Source organism: Rhinatrema bivittatum, chromosome 1 (assembly GCF_901001135.1).
Source record: "Rhinatrema bivittatum chromosome 1, aRhiBiv1.1, whole genome shotgun sequence".
Classification (NCBI taxonomy): Eukaryota; Metazoa; Chordata; class Amphibia; order Gymnophiona; family Rhinatrematidae; genus Rhinatrema; species Rhinatrema bivittatum.
The window spans coordinates 697221077-697243277 of record NC_042615.1 but is presented as its reverse complement, the minus strand read 5'-3'; the positions used below and the strand labels follow the sequence as shown (position 1 = coordinate 697243277).

At 42.5% G+C, this 22201-nt stretch overlaps 1 protein-coding gene across 1 annotated transcript in view; it reads left to right on the top strand.

Annotated features, from left to right (window-relative positions):
- The window catches only part of ARSB (arylsulfatase B), a 174539-nt gene extending 152557 nt beyond the window's left edge, over positions 1–21982 (top strand). Inside the window, exons 7-8 of the mRNA XM_029575492.1 lie at positions 18319–18447; positions 21350–21982. Of these exons, the coding sequence (XP_029431352.1) occupies positions 18319–18447; positions 21350–21618 (398 nt within the window). The 3' untranslated portion in view covers positions 21619–21982. The remainder of the gene's footprint in view (positions 1–18318; positions 18448–21349) is intronic.
- Positions 21983–22201: the final 219 nt, after the last annotated feature.

Here is a 22201-nt window from a genome sequence, read left to right as displayed (position 1 = left end):
CGGACTTACCAGGGGTACCCGCTCCTCGGGGGCCGCGCTCTCTTTTCTCTATTTCAGATTGCAGATAGGATTAGGTACTCGCTCCTCGAGGGCCCATGTTCCTGAAGATTCTCTACTGCCTAGAAGCTATTACAGATACAGACAATCGTGAGTTGCCACCACGCTCTCAGAGCTTTCCCTGGATCAGGTACTCGCTCCTCGAGGGCCTAACTCTTTCCAACTACTGAGCCTCCTTAAGATTCTATGTGAGATTGTCATCTACTACTGGCTATGTATACAGCATACCCTGTCTACTCACTATCTATAGTCTCTCTACAGCTCAGCAACCCTGCGATCGCAGTTCCAGTATCTGAGGGACTTCAGCCCTGCCAGGCATACCAGCTCACTACTGCCACCTCTGGTGGTTCTACTAACCTGTCTAATAAAAGAACTATCTGTGTCTGTCTCCATACTCAAGCCTAGCCGGTTGTCCCTCTCAGGATATCCTCTTGGGGGCGCTGCCATCGGCCCAAGGATTCACCTATTTACTACAGTGTGCTCATTCCTCCCACTTCAGTAGCTGAGCATAACAGAGTGCTAGCTCTTATCTGTGTCTCCGTACATCAGATATCAGAATCATAACAGATAGCAACTCAGCACGGAGATTATACAGAGTGCCCACTCCTCCCCTCTGGGGGAGCAAACCTCTAACAGATCGCTAACTCCTCCCTCCTGGGGAGCTCACTCATAACAGTTTGCTAACTCCTCCCCTCTGGGGGAGAAATCCATAACAAGATTGCTAACTCCTCCCCTCTGGGGGAGCAATCCACAACACACTCCTGGTAGCACTGGGCCTGCATTTATACCGAAGTGAAACATCACTAGTTAAATTTTGCACCCTTTGACTATGACTTAATTCCTGGTAGCCTCCTCTGCATCATAGAGTTTAGTGGGAGTCCTTATGGGACCTAGATTTTCTCCCACATACTCACTTTGTTTTCCATTTTCCCCCTCTTACTTTTTCTCTTCTTCTGATTCACTCAACTTCATTTTTCCTCTTCTCTATTTCTTTGCCTCTACTAGGTTAGCCTCTGCAATGTTCATCTGCATCTAGGAATATCAAACAGAAGCAACAGAATCTTCAGCTGATCCAAAAAGTGGCATTTTGGTCCTGACAAGAACTGTCATCAAGATGACCACAATACATAAAATTACTTTATACTCAAAAATCCTTATGTGTTGTCCAACCATAGCCAGAAATGAAGCTTTATTAGCTACTGCAGATACCAAAGAATAGTCAATAGAAACAGAGTAAAAGACTAACAAGTTAGAAAGAAAAAGCCAGAAAGAAACAAGACTGGAAAGGTGTACGCCATGGAGTACACAAAATTTCAAAAACTTTTGAGGGTGCTATGTGTTAAGAGTATATGGTGAGTGCATGAGTGTGTGTGTGTGTGTATGTTGGGGTGGGGAGTGATATGTGTGAGAGATGTTTGTATGGAGAGGGTGTTTGTGCGAGAGGAATTTCTTTATTGTGGGGGTGTATGAAGTAGTTTGTGTATGTAGTAGTTTTTTTCATTTCTTGAGGAAATGTGTGTATTTTGGGGTAGTTTGGGGGATTGTATGTGGACTGTGTGTGGTGTGTATATTTTTGATTAGGAAGTGTTGACAACAAAGAAGTATTAGTACTCAGGATCTCACATTCTTAACATTCATCAAGAGAATTATTTAAAGTTATAAATAACTTCCTGAAACCATCTTTGGCTCACATAAGTCTACCCCAATTGATTTGTGAGAAGCTAACTACTACCCTCTGGTCGCATCACCAGTAGGACCTGGTTGAGTCCTTGTTCAGCTAGAGAGAGAGAGAGAGAGAAAATAGGTTAGAGAGAAGGGAGGATCCATTCAAATACAGCTCCTCCTTCTGCGGTATCTGTAATAGCTAGCCCACTTGAAACAATATATAACTGTGCCCTTGCTACAGCTTGGGAGGCAGTCCATTTAGGTTAGTGCAGAGACAACAGGGGTTAACTTTTGTTCTTTTACAGGCCTAGTCGGTAAAGGTAGGCTGACTCAGACTGTTGGTCCTGACCAGGGTCGGGAGGGATTAACTCTTCCCGTCACAACCTGTCTGGAAGAGATTTTATTTAGGAGCCTCACTGGACATCTGGGCTTGTCTTACATGTAGAGATTGGGGAGCCCTGCGTGTGAACCGCCCAGGGATAGGAGAGATTCACCCCAGAAGTAGTGGTGACCTGCTGTGAGGAGGGGATTCAGCTGTTAGTTTCTGTTCCTTCTGGGGGAAGAACACTTTTGTTAGGAAATCCAGGAGGGAGGCTTTTGGCTACCCCTTCCTTCCTGCTAGAGGCAAGAGAACTGTTTGTTTCAGAGGGTCCCGTACATCAAGGATCCAGAGAGAGAGAGAATACTAGAGAGACTGTGTAAGATCAAGGAGATCCAGAAGATCTGTTAACCATGAGAAAAAGAAAATTACATCACTGGGGACATCCATCCGGTGTTCACCACCCTGGGGAGAGAAAGAGAGGGTTTAGTCTCTGTGCCATAGACTTTGCTATTTTTATCAGCCTGGAAGGGTGTTATGTTTTTGTAAGAATGTGAACCCTGGGCTGAGATGTGTCTCCGCCCACAGGGAGGAGCCCTGTGAGCCTCACCATCAGCAGGTGTAGTCTCAGTGGCGTGGGACACAGCTAGAAGGAGAGACTTTATTATGAAGGAAGGAAAAATAATGTCCACAGAGTTGGAGATGTAATAGCACAGTTCTGAGCAATGGGGAATAGCCAGAGCGAGAGCACAGATGAGAAGATCCGGTAGTGACCCGCAGAGCAGGGTATGCCAGGGATCCCCTCTGACGAGTGTAGGCACCTCAGGAATACAGATCTGGTAGTGGCCCGAGGCTCTGGGTACACCGTGGGAAATCCTCAATACAGTTCATATGGTAGAAGTCAGTAGAGGTACTCACAAGAGATGGTTCCTGGAGAGAGAGAGAGATCTGAGAAGCAGGTCTGGTAGCAGTCAGGCAGGTAGGCCCTCCGAGAAGAGATTAGCCAGGAATGCAGGGGAGCCCCGGAGGAGTGGGTACTGAGAGCGTTAAGGTGCCAAGACCAAAGTCAGGAACAGGAAGTCCTTGAATGAGGTGGATTCAGCAAGACGGAACTCCTTGCTAACTCAAGGAAGGCAAGGGCTGGTCAGATTAAATACACTAGCGGATTGACGTCATCGGGAGGGGACGCCCCGAGGTTCCCGTCATGACGTGTTCAAAAGAGGCCCTTGCGCACGCGCACCTAAGTAATTCCAGGTCCAAGATGGTGGTCGGCAGTGCCCACGCTGTCCCGGGAATGCCGGAGAGGTCGGCGGGGATTAGCAGAGACCGCCATTCTTACCAGGTGCAGGGAAAAAAAGAGGTGAGCGTGAGAGGTCACAGCCGTCTGCGACCGACAGACAAAGGGGTTTTGACCATCTAAAGACCCTGCCCATTTGGGAGCTCCACTTCATTTTAAACCAAGAAGAGTGGGTGCCTCCCTTGCTTTGATATAAGTGAGTCCTGCACAGATAGAAAGAAGAGGATGTAAAAGAACTGAAGACAGATTTCTGTGGTGCTGCTGCAGTTTGAGTTTTGTGACATTCACCATCAGTGCTTAACAGTAAAGCCTTTTGTTTTGGACACCAACCAAGTGGCTCCAGAATATTTATTTCTGCACTCACTGCATTCACAAGAGACCAGCATCCTCCCCAGGGGAAACACAAGGGAATGTATAAGAAAACCACCCCTGTCTCATCGGCACCTGAGGGGATTCCTTTCTTCCCCCAGTCCAGAGAATCCACACCTTGGGAAGTAAAGGAGGTACAAAAGCTAGTCAGAATTCCTTCCCCAAAGAGTATAAATAACTTTATGGCCTCACCTGCCCTAGATCAGCATTGTTGAATGAGTTTCTGCCAATTATTATGGAGAAAATATATGAGCATGAGATTAGTAGAGATGTGCACCAAAACAAATTGTAATTCTGTTAATTCTTTTGGTTCTGCTTGTTTGTTTCAATGGAGGGGGGTTATCGTTTTTTGGGGTTTTTTTTGGTTCATTTCATATTTATTTCAGTTTGGTCATTTGCTGAACTGAAATAGTCATTAACCCCCAAAACAAAACAGAAAAAATAAATGAACTAAGGCTTCCATAGGCCCCTCCAATCTCCCTCTCACCCCCAGAAAAATCTGCCAAGGCTGTAGACTTCACCAACCTCCATTTACCCCTTCCATAGTTATCCTTGAGGAAGAAAGGGGCAGGAGCAATGCCCACTCACTCCTGCCTGCAGCAATCTTTTAAAAATTGGTGCTGGCTAGCCTTGAGACTGGCTTCAAAGTGGCATCAAATTGGCACCAGCCTCAGGGTTGGCTGGCACTATTATGCTGTACAACTTATACAGATTTGCTTTGGTCATACTAAAGTGCAACTTCCTCCTGATTTTTTAATAGTAGAATTTGCAGTGAAAAAATCCAAATCATTCTCTAGTACATTTCCAGGGAAAGATTCTAGATTACTTGATACCGCAGGAAAAAAGATGTTGCAAGCAGCAACTTTGCAAACCATGCAATACTTGCACAACACATGACAAAAAAATAAAGGGAATTGCCCAGCAATCGGCTCTTTCAGATCAATCAAACTTCAGTAGCCTTCAGGATGCTGAAAACTACAAAACATATGACTAGATCAAGAGACGATTCATTTGATGCAACTTCATGTTCATCAGCCATAGCCATTGTGACAAGGAGATTAGCGTGGCTCAGGGCTTCTGAGCTAAGGGAAGACATGAATAAAAAAATTGGTGTACTATGTACCAGAAACAATGAGGTCAGTTTTCAGTAAACCGACCAGCAGTAAAGTTATTCGGGTAAAGTTACACGGATAACTTTAGCCAGATATTCAGCGGGATGAATCTCTCAATGAGTATACTTAGTTAAAGTTACCTGGATAAAGTTATCCAGGTAACTTAGTCTTTAGCCAGCTTACTGAATATTATTTTTTTTAAACTCTATGTGTTTTGAAGGCATGCATCCAGAAGAAAACCACTGTTCTAACAAACCACACTCCAACAGTACATTAACATCTCAAACATAAGATGGAGCATGAACAGTGTATATGACACAATCAAAATAAACAAATAGAAAAACAGTCCGACGTTGGTGAATCTGTCCTGGTAAAGATGATACATATTCCATATACTATTTAAATTGTTCATCTCACAGACATGAGATTTCCAGTAATTTAAGCAAGGTTTCTGCTTCCAAAATGTGGCTATTGTAAAACGAGCGGCCAGCAATAACCGACCATCTAAGCTGCTAAAATGAATCAGGATTCCTGTACTAGCCCATCTTCCCAGCAAACCAGTGAGAGGCAAGATATTCACAGGGAAATTTAGGATATTAGCTAACTCCTGAGTTTCACCAAGCCAAAACCTGCAAACATCCAGACACTGCCATTACATATGCAGTATCCCTGCAACCTCGCGACCTGCCATTACATATCCAGTATTCCCGCAACCTCGACAGTATTCTGGGCTCATGTACGGGAAGATGGCAGTAAAGTAAGTGGGGGTATGGTATGTCCTGTGTAATAAATTAGTAAACATAAAAAAGAACCTCAGGTCCCAAATATGCAATCAGTTCTATCAAAAAAGGGGACACTGTATCAAATTAGCTAAACCATAACAAAAACTTATCAAAATGAGATACGTTGCCCCTCTACAATATAAAAATATTATCTATATATCGTTTCCATGATATTAATTCAACCTGAAAATTATGCTAAAGTAGCCAACGAGATTCGAAGTCTCCCATATAGAGATTTATTTGATCGGGAGCCATGGTGGCCTCTATTGCAGTGCTGCAGGTTTGTTTGAAAAAATGCATGACAAAGACAAAATAATTTTTCATAAGAGCAATCTCAATCTGGAGAATTGGGAAATCCATTGAAATCTCCCCATTAACCGTTACCGCAGCTATTGGGTTATTATTTAATAGGCATATTCCATTATTTGTGTTCTAGTGGTTTAAATGCATATAGGTATTACAAATCTTGCTTTTTTTCTTCTTTTTTGTCTGTTATATAAAACATCTGCTTCATTGCTCTTGTTTTAAGTTGAACAAAAATTTGGTTTGTTTGCATTCTGTTCAATTTATTTAAAAAACATTTTTTTTTTAAATGTTTATGGATTTGGATTCTGTTTCTTATTTAAATTTGGGTAGATTTTAAAAAAGTATGCCCACGCACCGGGCGCAAACAAGAGTACGCCGGATTTTAATAGATACGCGCGTAGCCGCACGTATCCTTTAAAAATCTGGGGTCGGCGCACGCAAGACTGCGCAAAATCGGCAGCCTGTGCGCGCTGAGCCGTGCACAGGCTGCCTCCGTTCCACCCCTTCGCACCTTCCCCTCCCTTCCCCTACCTAACCCACCCCCCCAGCCCTATCTAAACCCCCCTACCTTTGTTTTAAAAGTTACGCCTGCCCAAGGCAGGCGTAACTAGTGCGCGCCGGCTGCTTGATTCCCCAGCCTGGGAGCAGTTTCGGATGCCTCGGCCACGCCCCCAAAACGCCCCCGGGCTGGAACCACACCCACGGCCCTGCCCCTGGATGACGTGCCGCGACATGCCCCCCCCCCGACACTCCCCCGACATGCCCCCCCCCAGGAAAGCCCCAGGGCTTGTGCGCGCTGCCAAGCCAATTCAACATAGGCTCAGTGCGCGCAGGGGGAACTTGGGTCAGGTTTTTGGGGGGTACGCGCGTACCCCTTTGAAAATCTGCCCCAAATTATGTTTCACTGAAGTACACAGAGCATATCATAACCACTTTAATTTAATTTACTCATCTTCTTCCTATTATGTGTTACCATTTTATATGTTGCATCATTATTTTACAGTTGTCTGTTTTAATGTTTTTTTTTACATATGTTTTTTTATATATGGTTTGTAAATGTCTTGTTTATTTATTGTAGCCCCTGAGACAGCCCCACTTACAGGGGTGGGCTTTTTCAACGCATTTCTCCATCACAATAAAGCATTTTATAGGACATCAGGTATCTATTCTCTTTTGTTTACCCTCACGGTGTTCAAAGATTGCCATCCATGCTGTTTTCTGGCACTAGGGTGACCAACTGCCCGGTTTTCAACCAGACAACCCGGTTTTGCAGGCTGCTGTACACCCAATCAGGCAAGGCCAGGGGCCAATCAGAAATGGAAGCCTGGCAGCGCTCCAATCACCTGCCTGTTTTCGGGGCTTGGTTTGACTATCCTCCTCCTCTGCCTCTCCTGCAGCTGTGCCGCACTTGTTGCGACTTCGCGCTTGCCTCCTGGGAGTTGCAAAGGAAGAGGAAAGTCAAACCGAGCTCCAAAGACAGGCAGGCAAAATCTGCCTAGGAAAAAATCAACGCTCGATTTGATAGGGAAAAAGGTGTGTGGGAGGGGCGGCTGTGGCTGGTCAGCCCCCTGGCCCCCCCCCCCCCCAGTGTCCATGCTGCTCCATGGAAAAATTGGCAACTTTACCTGGTACCTCTAACCGGTCAGGCTGCTGCTTCAGCCTTGGCCATCTTCTTCCCTCTCCCTCCTGCCGGGCTCCCTATCTCTAGAATTCCACGGTTCACACATCAGCTGTAGGAACCATGCAGGTCCTATATAGTTCAAACAGCAGATGTTTGAGCCAAACTGGGCTACATAGAGAAAGAGACCCATGGGTCAGATGTTTCAGTCATGTGGGCTGCAGGAGGGAGGAGGCGCCCCTAATCAAAGAAGCAGCCTAACCAGCTTAAGAGGTGCTGGCCGAGGTTGGAGTGGTGAATCTTTCTTTTTTTTTTTCTTCCCTAGGAGTATTCTTTCCATCCTTTACCACCATATAGTGACACCCCTGTTGGGTATGACCAAAGAAAATATTGCCATTAGCCTCTGGATTTAAGAAATATAATTTCCTGTCTGACCCTTTTCTCTCCGTTAGAATCTGTTTCCTAGTACAGTCATGAAAGCCAGTTCATTGCTCATACATAGACACGATATGAAAATGAAATAAAGTGGTTGGCTGTAAAAGCAACCTCTAGTATAATTTGTATCACAGCAGACGGCAAACATATTTTTAAGCTGCTTTTTGTGAAAATGTATATTCAGATTTCACTCTGTTTTATCTTTTTTCCTCATCTTATGTCTCCTAGCCTTGATATTACAAGGCAGAAGAGTTCATGTGAAATCACAAGATAGAAGTCCAGATTATTAGTAAATTTATAAGTCGTTCCTCATAATTATTCACACCATTCTGGAGAAAAAGTGATTTTTTTCTGGCAGACATGTAACTGTGAAAGTGTTTCAGGCCTTGGTAAACAGTAGAATAATTAAAGCGAGAAGAGCAGATGTGATGTATAGAGTCCCTGATATAGGTTAATGAAAGTATCAGAAGATTGGTCATGAGACCTTTTCTATGAGGAGGAAAATCACTGAATGTGGATGACTCATGCCCTCTCTTCCGTAGGGAGGCCCCTGAATAAAGAGCGTGAAATTCCTTAATGATCACAATGCTGATGCCGCTAATGAAAACTTTAGGGAATGTTGTCATTCCCTGCTGGACTCATACATCAGGGGGTCATTGGTTTGCCTATCAATGGTGAGTGTATCTGCTCTTATTTGTTTTTTCTTTTTAAGAGAAATCTAATTAGCTCTTGATCAAGAAACCATGAAAGGGGATCATGTAAATCACTCACTTTCTAATGAAACATTTCTTATGGGAAAAATCCTATTTTTCTTTGAATGCATTGCTCTCCTTAAAGTTCTTTTTTAAAGAATTGTCTTAAAGTATACATACCTATGGGCACTTTGGCCTCATCTATAATAATGCTTTAAAGGAAAGAAAACATTGAACTTAATTGTGCAGCCTTATTGTTACTGTACTGTGCATGCTTACAATGATTACAGTATGTCCCTGTGATACGTAAAGTTGTCATTCAAAGGTGGATGGATTGCTGTGTCTATTTTCTGAAGTAAGAAGGCTTATGAGAGTGCCGTATGTGTGTGTCACCTAATACCATTTTTGTTGGTGCCCTGTCTACCCCAAATTTTCAGGACATGGGGGGTGCACGAGGATACTGACAGGGGCATATTTTTAGGGGATTCAAGTATACATGAAAATTCATGCTCACACATGCACCCTGAAAAGTAGGCTCCTTTACATCTACATGGAGCTTCTTGTTTAGAATTGTTTTCACTTTCACCAGAAGAAAGTCTTGACCCCTCTGTTTTTTTTCTACAACTAGCATATGCTCCATGTACTGGGATTTGTGGCTTGATTTATCATACTGCAAATATATGGCAGTTAAAGGGAAAGGTGTAATGTAACATGCTGTCATAATTGTCCAAACTATTGTAAATATTAGGGGTTGGCATGTACGAGTAGCACAGTACACATCAGTGAAGACTGGATGTGATTTGGAATGAGGAAAGATACACAAAGATGAGATTTCTACAATGTTCTCTCGCCCTAGCTTGATGCATCTCTACCTGAGTACTATCTCATCTTTGTGTATCTTTCCTCATTCCAAATCACATCCAGTCTTCACTGATGTGTACTGTACTGTTCGTATGTCTGACTGTGCATGTAATACTGGCCCCAAACCCTAGTCCACCACCAAAACGTCACCTCTAGTTTCTAGATTACCCTCCTGTAGTGGTATATATAAATGACAAATGTGTGCCACCCCAGAGGCTCTCTAACTCTCTCTCCCTCGCCCCACTCCACTCTCCCTGCCAGAAAAGGAATTTGCATTAAATATCACAAATTTTGTTTCAGGCATATCACACAGCTTAAAGCCTGGAAGAAAGAAGTAGTCATTTCTGGCGTTAAAAACTTGCATTATGCTATCGCACACTGCATTAATGCCCCTCATTTTCATAAACCCTGCTCAAAATCCTCCCCTTTGAATACATTTTCAAAATTTGCAATCACATGTCGCGATGTGATAAATAGCGCATGCGTTATGGATTTATCGTTAGGGCCCTAACATCCATGATAACAGCCTAATGCACTTGAATGACCCTGTAAGATGGTAATTTTCAAACCAGTGTACGAGTGCACATTTGCGCATCTGCATCAGCCCGTGCCCAGGGACGCAGCCATTTTATAACATCCGTGTTCATATGCATGAATGTTATAAAATAGTTTGACCACAGCATTTCTTATACCAATGTCTATAATTAAGACCCCTTTTGAAAGAGTGGGCATGGATCTTGTGAGGGCCACTAGAGAAATCGAGGAAATAAATACTTTCTTGTCATCCTAGAGCAGTGATGGCGAACTCCAGTCCTCAAGTGCCACAAACAGGTCAGGTTTTCAGGATATCCAAATATGTATGAAATAGATTTACATACAATGGAGGCAGTGCATGTAAATCTTTCTCATACATATTCATTGTTCATATCTTGAAAACCTGGCCTGCTTGTGACACTCGAGGACTGGAGTTCGCCATCACTGCCCTAGACTATGCCACCAGATATCCGAAAGTAGTACCACTATAGAATATGAAGACCCTGAAGATGGCAACTACCCTAATTGTGGTTTTTTCACAACTTAGGCTGCCCAAGGAGATCCTGACAGATCAGGGTACCCCTTTCATCTCCAAGGTAATGAAATAACTCTGCATCTGCGTACCTCGGTGTATCATCCGTACTGATGGCCTGGTCGAGCATATCAATCAGATTCTTATTTTTATTTTTAGAGATTTTTTTATACCGACATTAGAAGGGTAACATCAAAAAATCCCTAAAAACACATTTATTTCAATCTGCTTTCCATATATCACACACTAAATAACATAACTACTTCTCCATCACACAGGGCACAACATTATTATATATTGATTTATTTTTTTTATGTAAACTATTCATTGTTTTAGATTTTTATTTTTATTGTATATTTTTGTAATTTTGAGCTTTTATAATTTGATAATCTTTATGTTCTTTTAAATTTAAATCTTTATTTACATTTGTTTTTTTATTTAGTTATGTAAACCGATTTGATTAAACACTGTTTGTAAAGACGGTATACAAACACTTTTAAATAAATAAATATCGGTTTCCAGGTAACATCAAGGGTAGTAACAGTGCTTTACAAGTAACAGGGAGTAATGGTAACTGGGAACAATAATGAATATGAATAAAAGGAAGATAACAATATTGCAAATATAATACAAAAGCAAGAGGAGCAGGGAGCAGTAAAAATGGAAAGGGTTGTGGAATACCGAGGAAGGGAAAGCGGAATAGAGGGAGATTATGATAAATGTACATATTTACAATAGTTTGGTAAAATAGGTATAAAACAGATCATATTTACATTAATATAATGAAGGTATAAAAAATGTACTAGATTGAAGGTGAAAAAATGGGATGGTTATGGCAAGAAGCAGTAGGGGGGGAGTGTTCGAATGGGGGAAGTATCAGGTGAAGACCTGTCTGAATAGCCAGGTTTTAAGCTTTTGTTTGAAATTTTTTGGGCAGAGTTCTTGCCGAAGGTCAGCGGGCATAGCATTCCAGGCTGAGGGTCCTGCTATGGACAGGGCGCGTTCTTTGGTAGTAGTGAGGAGTGTAGATTTATGGGGTGGTATGTGTAGGGTGGCAGCATGTTGCGATCTAGTAGGTCTGTTGGAATTGTGGAAGAATAGGGAGTCATTGAACCAATACACGCTGTGGGTATGTAAGGTTTTGTGTATGATAGACAGTGTTTTGTATCGTATCCGTGCGGAGATGGGTAGCCAATGTAGTTCTTTGAGAATAGGGGTAATGTGTTTGGTTCTGCGTGTGTTAGTGAGAATACGGGCAGCAGCGTTTTGAAGCATTTGGAGAGGGAGGATTGTTGTTTTGGGGAGGCCAAGGAGGAGGGAATTGCAGTAGGCGATTTTTGTTAGGATCAGGGATTGCAGAACTGTACGAAAGTCACAGCAATGGAGGAGGGGTTTTAATTTCTTTAACGTGTGTAATTTGAATTAGCAGTCTTTTATCGTGTTGTTGATTTATTTTTTTAGATTAAGTTGATTATCGATGATAACTCCGAGGTTTCTCACATCTTGTGCTGGGGACATTGTGGGGAGGAGGGAGAGGGGTAGTGGGGGGTGTGGTGATTACGCGGGGGGGGATATAATCATGTTTTCAGTTTTTTCTGTGTTGAGGGCCAGGTTAATGCTAGTGAGAAGTGTGCTAATATCTGTGAGGGCGGCTTCCCATGTTTTGAGGGCGTTATGTATTGAGTCTGTAATAGGGATGATGATTTGAACATCATCCGCATAGATGAAATGCGTGAGACCCAGTTCGGAGAGGAGGTGACAGAGAGGGTTTGAGTTTTCTTTCATTTATTTTTGTGGATGGAGAAGGCAAAAACTGGGACACATGCTATTCACAATCCTGGAAGTACCACAGAGCTCAATGAGATTTTCTCCTCTTAACCCATTCTTACCCCCTGACCACTGTATTTAATTTCTCTCCTGTTAACAATATATCACAACAATTATTCTATGTAAACGTTACTGTTTATTGTAAACCGATACGATGTGCAAACGGTTATCGGTATATAAAATCCATTAAATAAATAAATTTTGAGTCACTGTATGGGAGGAAACCAAGAGGAATCCTGGACATAGCTTGTGTGACTTGGGAGGATGAAGCAGACCCCAGGCATAACTCATGGACTACATGCTCTGAGTTCAAGATCACCTAAAAAAGAAACTCTAAACTGCCACAAGACTACACTTGATCTTAGCCAAACAGTCTTCAGTGTATGCAAATCTATGTCATGCATATTCATTTTGGATATCCTGAAAATCCAGCTGGTTAGGTGTGCCTCCAGGAGAGGGTTGGGAAACACGGCTGTAGAGATCTCTGAGTGTGGATGAGCCTATTTCTGTGGATTGTCTCTGTCTGGTATGGAAAAGGATAAAAAATTAGACCCTGCATCAATCTAAGGACTTCATTTACTAAGCATTTTTCCCATAGACTTAGCATGGAAGAAAAGCCTTAGTAAATCAGGCCCTAAACTTTGTTCAGTTCTCTGTTAGACTTTAGTTTACAGAACTCATCTTATTACAGTTACAGAAGTTTCTTGTTTAATGCACTGCTATAGAAACACGTTACAAAGATGTTGAAGGGTGGTGACACATTTGCATGCAGAGCCCATCTGACAACCATTCTGGACGAAATCTTTGGGCAGAGTTCCCTTTGCAGATTAAGTATTAAATTAACATTATTTTATCCTCATCCAAATATGCTCTCAGAACCCAAGAATTTACTCCTGCATTGTAGAATGCGAGACCACACTATGCAGAAACTCAGCATGCTTGAAGAACTACTTTTTGGTCAATCTAACTCTTGTGGCTGGGATTTCACTAAATGCCATTTTGGGGAAAAGCAGAATATACTTTGATCTGTGGCCTTAGAAAAAATTCCTTCTCTCCCATTGTGGTTCATTCTCATCATTTTAATCACAGACCAAAGGGCAAATATTCTAGGTTACTTTCCTTTTTTCTTCTACACATATATTTAGGATGGCATCCAGCAGTGCTCTACTAGTTATTTGAAGGACATAGCCTGTATTTAGAGTGAGTATATTTTAAAACTTTAGTAGTTACTGCAATACTAAGTGTTGTACTGTACAGATGTATAAATAAGCAGTACTGTGTTCAGCAGCCTGCTTTAGAACTGGAAGTCTCATTGTGGTTGGGGATTCAGTCTTTTATAAGCAGAGCTAAAATGACTATTGTGTTTCCTACCCAATTCTTAAGAATTCGTTCTAAAATTATAAAATGCAAATTATAAGACATGAAATATTATTTAGCCAATCCAGTGGCTGGATTGTTTAGCATTCCATGCCCATGGAATTCAAAACGTAGGGTGACTTTTATGCAGTGGAACTGTCCCTCAGCTGTGGACCATTCCGATTGCTAATAGTGAGATTATTTCTTTTAAGTTACAATTTTTTAAAAATTACCCATGACCTATTTTAAACATTTATTTATTTGAGTGTTTTATATACCTTCATTCCATGTGAGAATCAACGATGTACAGCTTTGACACTCACAGATAATGAGTTATTGAGGTAAGCGTACAGGGAAAATAAACTGTAGCTATAGAGGTAGGCATACACTTCGGAGATAAACTGGGAAAATAATCTAAAACTAGGGGATAAGATAGACACATGCAGAGCAAATGTAACTAGATTATAGGGAGGGTTGACAGTAATTGGGTAAAGTTCAGCACATATTTTAGTCATCAGAGAATTGGGTGTACCAGATTCTAGGGGGGTTGAGGATAAGGGGTTAAAGATCAGGGCATATTTTGGTCATCAGAGTCCAGGCGGATTAGATGTACAAGTCAAACAGTAGGCACAATCGATTAGCCTAGTTTTAGGTCTTTCTTAAATTTCATAATGTCTGCTGCTGTTTGAAGAATCTCTGGCATAGAGTTTCAAAGCTTTGGGCCAGCAATTGATAACGCTCTGTCTCTAGTTTGAGTTAGGTGAGAATCTCTTATGGTCGGGATTTTAAGAAGGTCTTTATTCATAGATCTAAGCGTTTGTGTGGGAATATGTGGATTAAATGTTATTCCCATCAGGTCTTTGCTCGTACCGATGTTGCCGAATATTATTGTTAGGACTTTGTATAATATTCTTGACTGAACGGGGAGCTAGTGCAATACTATTAGAATTGGCGTGATGTGGTCGTATTTCCTTGCTCCAGTCAGTAGTCTAGCTGCGGCATTTTGCAGTAGCTGTAGTGGTTTTAAGTGGCTAGCTGGAAGTCCTAGAAGTAGGGAATTGCAATAATCCAGGGTTGAGAATATTAGGGATTGTAATACCGTTCTGAAATCTGTAGTGTTTAGTAGGAGTTTCAGACCACTCAGGATTCGCAGTTTGTAGAAACCAGATTTGATTGGTTTGCTAATGTGGGCTTTCATAGTTAAATTTTCATCAATCTGGACTCCTAGATTCCTTACTTGAGCTGCTGGGATTAATTGGTGATTTCCAAGATCAGTACCTGGTGGAATAGATTTTGGTGGATTTCGGCTCAACTAAATTATTTCGGGTTTTTTTGGGTTCAACGAGAGTTTCAGTTGTGCTAGTTTTTCTTTTATTGTGTTCATACATTCAGAGATGAGTGATGCTGTTTTCTCAAATTAATTAGATTAGGGGGATATAGAATTGCAGATCATTCGCGTGGCTCAGCTGACCCCAGCTGGACTCCAATAGACTATAAACATGAGTCTCTTCTGCCACAGTATGCAGTACTATAGCCCAAGCTATAAGAATGGTCCCACAGCTAATATTTTAACTTACTTTTTGTTGTTTTTTTTTTGTTTTCTGTTTTGGCCTGGTAGTTCCTCCTTTTTCTCTTTATTCCAGCTCAGTGGGAACCAGTGCCGGGATTCTTTCACCTTAAGCCTTCATTTGCAAATACCCAGGGATTTTTTTCTTATTATAACAGGCCCACTGTTCCTGGTCTGGTCATTGCAGCAACAGTCCTGAGGTCAGGAACCATGCACCAGAGCTTCTTCTGAAGTTCTCTCTGATGGGCTCTAAATTCAGCCATTAGGTGTCATCCTTAACAATGACCATAACTCTGCCATTCCCCCCCAGGGTTGTGAACGCTGCCTCTGCAGCATTTCCAGACAGCCAGCGTGTAGAAGGCCTGATCTGGGAATGGAACCAGGAGCCCTCCATGCACAGCACTGCAACGGGTCACAAGGCCAGCCCTTAACATACCTTTGCATAGGCCAAGCCAATAACTCAGTTTTTTAAATTACACAGATAAGCTTCCTGTTGTACATATAACCTACTAGGCATTTGCAGTTGAAAAATGACAGATGAAGACGGTCAGGCACATATACATAAGGCTTCTCGTGTTATACATTCAGTAAAGATTGCCTCAAAATGAGATCTTCATAGCAGTTGAATATGTACATTGAAATGAGATGGGATAGAAAAACATGAGTTTAATTCCATTATGGCAGCCATAATGAGCTATTTATTTTATATTTACAAAATTCATGAAAGGTATGTAGAATTTGTAACTACTGCCTGTGTGCCTTGAACAAATGTGGATTTTGACCCTCAAAGGTTACAGAGTGATCTAGAAGCAAAGAGATTCTGTATTCTCTGCATAGAGAACTGTTCCATCAACTGGTAATGGAACCCACATGGAAGGGATTGATACTGGACTTGGTGATTATAAATAGAGTGTTTCTGATGTTGTAGTACAGTGGTGGACAAACTACGGCCCACAGGCCAAATCTGGCCCTTAAAGGTTTTTATTCCAGCCCACTTATCACTTGGATACTCTCCATTATGTGCAGTCTGCCGATGCTCTGACCTGTGTGTCCAAGTGACCGACATCATCAAAGGCAAGGTTATCACTCTTGATGATGCTCAATGCTTGAGCAGGAAGATCGGAGCATCAGTGAGTTTTAATGCTGCGCTGGCGGGGTTTCCACCCCCCACCAACAAGGAGTGGCCCCATTCGTCAGCACTGGTGGGGATCCCACACCCTGCCAGTGAGGAGAGACCCCATGCGTCCTTGCTTGCAGGGTTTCTAACCCCTACTAGCACGGAGAGACCCCATGCATCTGCACTGCCAGGGTTCCTACCCCTCCACCCCCCGCCAACAAGGAGAGACCCTATTCGTTGGTGGAGTTTACATCTCCCATCAATGAGGAGAGACCCCATTCATCAGCATTCTGGCAGGGTTCCCACCCCTCACCAGCAAGAGACTCCATTCGTTGGTGCTGGCATGGTTCCCATGCCCTGCCAGCAAGGAGAAGCCCTATTGTTGGTACGCTGGTGGGTTATTCCATCTCCCATCAGTGAGGAATGACCTCATTGTCCGTGCACTGGTGGGGATACTATCTCCGGCCAGCAAGGAAGGGCCCTGCGCTGCTGTGAGGAGGAGTGGTGAGTAATAGGGGAGTAAGGGAAGGGACAGGGAAGGAAGGAAAAGTGATGAGGATGGTGAGTGAGTGAAATGAAATGAAAGGATATGAATGAGTGGGCAAGGAGAAGGTAACAGGTAAGGGAATGAGTGGGTGGGTGGGAGCGAGTGACTGAATGGGAAGGGGTGAGAATGAGAAACAAGGGGGTGAGTGACTGTGAGTGGGAGGGTGAGTGACAGGGGAGTGAATGGGAGTAAGAGTGAGTGATCGAGAGGGAAGGGTAGGAATGGGAGGAATGGAGGGAGGGAAATGAAGGACGTGAACAGGAGGGAGTAACTGAGACATGAGTGGAAATGAAGGGTGAGTGACTGAGAGGGAAGGGTAATGAAGCAAGCAAAAAGGGTCAGTGGAAGAGAGGAGGGGATTGATGGAAGGGAAGGGGATTGAGTGGGAGGGTTGATACCCTAGAAGAAAGGCAACGTAAGGAAAATATGACATTTAAATACCTCCAAGGTATCAATGCCTAGGAGATGGCTTCTTTCAGTGGAGAGCAGAATCTTGAGTTGAGGGTCATGGAACGAGGGTAAAAGGGGATAGACTCTGAAGTAACCTATGAAATATTTCTTTATAAAGAGGGTGTTAAATGCATGGAACAGTCTTCCAGTGGAGGCAGTGAAGACAAGAACAGTATCTGAAATTAAGGAAAGCATGGGATAAATACAGGGGATCTGAGAGAGTGGTAGGAATTGTAGAGCTAAATAGTTGGTGTGAATGGGCAGACTAGATAGGCTATACAGTCTTTCTGCCATCATGTTTCTCTGTTTCTATATAATTGTGCTTTTGAATTTGTGATTTATTGGATTCATGCATTTATAGTATTGTAATTCATTTTATTTGTATTAAATTGGTTTTATTGATCTTAATATTTATTTATTTATATGTATTTATTTGGTGCCTCTGCTCTTTTTCTCTGGGTCATTTTGTTTCATTATCTTGAATGGATTCATCCCTTCAGTTTCTGTCTAGTCTCTTTCATATACACACAAGGTCAAAAGGGGAGTTAGTAAGAATTCAATACAAGAGCTTGAAACCTTAGTCTAGGCATTTGTGGCAATTGCTGGTTCCCATTCTAGTCTTTTTATTTTATTTTAATAATCCTATAGGTATTATATTCTTGGCACCAATGGCAGTTCTTACTTTTTATGTATTTGAGATTTCTTCTCTCTGTAGTGATCCATAATTTTGTACCGAGCTAATGAACCTGATTTTCTTCCTGATCATTAAATCAAAAGCAAAATTCAAATCCTAGCTGATAGTACACAATAAAGCTATTCTTTGCTATGATTTTGGTAAGAAAAACAATACTTGACAAAATCTGTCTTTTTCACAGGTCCTAGTAAAAACAGCACAATACCAGTCTCAAAGGACTGTTCTTTTATATGGAAAGATTCAGTCTTCAACATAACCATCCATGCTGCAATAAGATACAAAAACTGGAAGTTACTGACTGGAGATCCAGGTGATGTAGTTTCTTATAACCTATGCAAATGTTTTCTAAATTGTTATAAACATAGAATCATGACAGCAGAAAAAGACCATAGAGCCCATCTAGTCTGCCGATCCATCCAATTTATGCTACTCTTACAATTTCCATCACTTCCTCAGAGATCCCCTGTATTTATCCCATGCTTTCCTGAATTCAGATACCATTTTGGTCTCCACCACCTCCATTGGGAGGCCATTCCATGCATCCACTACTCTATCTGTAAAGAAATATTTCCTTAGATTTCTCCTGAGTCTGCTCCCTTTCACTGTCATCCCATGACCCTTTGTTCTAAAGCCTCCTTTCCTTTGAAAGAGGCTCTCCTCTGTGCATGGAAACCTTTGAGATATCTAAATGTCTTTATTGTATCTCCCCTATCTCATCTTACCTCTAGGGCAGTGATGGCGAACTCCAGTCCTCGAGTCCTCAAACAGGCCAGGTTTTCAGGATATCCACAATGAATATGCATGAGATAGAATTGTATGCACTGTCTCTATTATATGCAAATTTATCTCATGCATATTCATTGTGGATATCCTGAAAACCCTGCCTGTTTGTGGCACTCGAGGACTGGAGTTCGCCATCACTGCTCTAGGGTATACTTGTTTAAGTCTATCCTCATATTCTTTAGAACAAGGAACACTGATCATTTTAGTAGCCACCTTAAGAACATAAGAAGTTGCCATACTGGATCAGACCAAGGGTCCATCAAGCCCAGTATACACAGTGGGGGGAAGAGATGAGACTAGAGGATAATGCAGGCAGCATGTGGGAGAGGAGAGGCTGGACAAAGTTACATAAGAATATAAGAAATGCCATATTGGGTCAGACCAAGGGTCCATCAAACCCAGTATCCTATGTCCAACAGTGGCCAATCCAAATTACGAGTACCTGGCAAGTATCCAAACATTAACTAGATCCCATGCTACTAATGCCAGAATAAGCAGTGGCTATTCCTTATTGATTAATAGCAATTTATGTACTTCTTCTCCAGGAACTTATCCAAAACATTTTTAAACCCAGCTACACTAACTGCTTTTACTACATCCTCTGGCAATGAATTCCAGAGCTTAACTGTGCGTTGAGTGAAAAAGAATTTTCTCTGATTTGTTTTAAATGTGCTACTTGCTAACTTCATGGAGTACCCCCTAATCCTTCTATTATTTGAAAGAGTAAATAACCAATTCACATTTACCCGTTCAAGTCCTTTCATGATTTTGTAGACTTCTGTCATATCCCCCCTCAGCCATCTCTTCTCCAAGCTCAACAGCCCTAACTTCTTTAGCTTTTCCTCATAGAGGAGCTGCTCCATGTCCTTTATCATTTTGGGTGCCTTTCTCTGTACTTTCTCCAGTGCAACTATATCTTTTTTGAGATGCGGCGTCCAGAATTGCACACAGTATTCAAGATGCGGTCTCATCATGGAGTGATACAGAGGCATTATGACATTTTCCGTTTTATTAACCATTCCCTTCCTAATAATTCCTAACATTCTGTTTGCTTTTTTGACTGCTACAGCACACTGAACGACAATTTCAATGTATTATCCACTATGGCGCCTAGATCTCTTTCCTGGGTTGTAGCTCCTAATATGGAACCTAACATCGTGTAATTACAGCAAGGGTTATTTTTCCCTATATGCATCACTTTGCACTTGTCCACATTAAATTTCATCTGCCATTTGGATGCCCAATCTTCCAGACTCACAAGTCCTCCTGCAATTTATCACAATCTGCTTGTGATTTAATTACTCTGAATAATTTTATGTATTCTGCAAATTTGATCACCTCACTCATCGTACCCCAACCCAGGCAGGTTCCAATTCTCACACCACGCCCATCTCAGGCAGGCTCCCATTCACACACCCCACCCAACTCAGGCAGGCTCCCATTCTGTCTCACAGCCCTCACACCCCAGGCAGGCTCCCATTCTGTCTCACACCCCGCCCATCCCAGGCAGGCTCCCATTCACACACCCCACCCATCACAGGCAGGCTCCCATTCACACACCCCACACAACTCAGGTAGACTCCCATTCAGTCACACACACACACATGCAGACCAGGCAATCAGAGTCCATGGGTCGTTCCTTCTCCCCTGCCGCTGCCAGCCTGTACCTTCTTCATTGGGGAGAGAGCTCCTCCTGCATGCTGGCCCCACAATAATTCAACATTTGCGGTGCTAGCACTTCCTGTATTCTCATCTTGTGCATCATGAAAGGACTCAACCTCTCTGTTGAGCTTCTCAACTTTTTGTGTCCTTTTGTGTTATGGCCAATTCATCCTGTTGCCTAAGGAGAACCCTGTTTACAGGGAAGCAAACTTGCTTTTACAAATATACATTTTCCAATGCATAGTTGCCCACAGATGTAGCAGGTGCAAGGTCTGCAGTACTTTATCCACAGGTGCAAAAGTATCCATGGACCTTTTTCCTAGGCAGTTACTAAAAATTGCCACCTTAAAGCCAATGTAGCGAGAAATGGGGTGGGTGCAGTTCTAGAAGGTACCATAATAAGTTATGGGCCACATTTTCACTAAGAGATACTAAGATTCCATAAAGTTGTATGAAGTGATTATGCATATCATGAAATGCCTCACAGTTCAGCCTGACTGGAGGTCTGCAGGAGAGTTCTCTTGTACAGAAGAAGTCAAAAGGATTTAGGATAATTAGCAGAACTAAATGTGGGCCACCAGGAAGAACCTCTGTTCAGGGTGCATGGTTCTGTTCGCTGTTGCCAGTCAATCAGTTTAATAAAATTTACACAGCACCAAATTATATTAAGAACAAATATCTTTTCTGAGAATATCATTTTAAGGTGAGGTTGCTATAATGTGCGGTTATGGGATTAACCTGTTACTGGTCTATTTCTACTTCTCTAGGTTGCAGCCATTGGTTCCCACCACCCTCTGTGTCTGTTCCCTATTCACAAAGTCTGTCATCTGACACACCATCAAAGAATCTGTGGCTTTTTGACATTGTGCAGGATCCTCAAGAAAGAAACGACTTATCAGAAAAATACCCCAGCCTAGTGAAAAAATTGCTTTCCCGACTTGAAGACTACCAAAAGCATTCTGTGCCTGTGTTTTTCCCTGATGATGATCCACGCTGTGACCCAGAAGCCACCGGAGTCTGGGGACCTTGGACGTAGAATCATTTATTGTGTTTAATGCCTGGAAGCATTAATCTTGGCCAAGAGACCGGAATTATGGGGGTGGGTCAGGGGGAGGAGGTGGTCCTAGTCAGATATGTTTTCCTCAGTTATTTTAACTCTTTTGGTATTGATCTACATTTTTAGCTAGCCAACTCTTGTTTATTTCTTAGTCCTAGAATCAGTTTAAATCAGTTTTACTTTGATAACCTTTAAAATGTAAGAGGAGAAAGCTACAGTATTCTTAAGAACATAAGAACATAAGAACTTGCCATGCTGGGTCAGACCAAGGGTCCATCAAGCCCAGCATCCTGTTTCCAACAGAGGCCAAACCAGGCCACAAAATCCTGGCAATTACCCAAACACTAAGGGGCGGATTTTCATACTCCGCGAATAGGCCTACTTTTGTTTGCGCTCCAGGCGCAAACAAAAGTACGCTGGATTTTAGTAGATACGCGCGGAGCCGCGCGTATCTGCTAAAAACCTGGATCGGCGTGCGCAAGGCTATCGATTTTGTATAGCCGGCGCGCGCCAAGCCGCGCAGCCTACCCCCGTTCCCTCCAAGGCCGCTCCAAAATCGGAG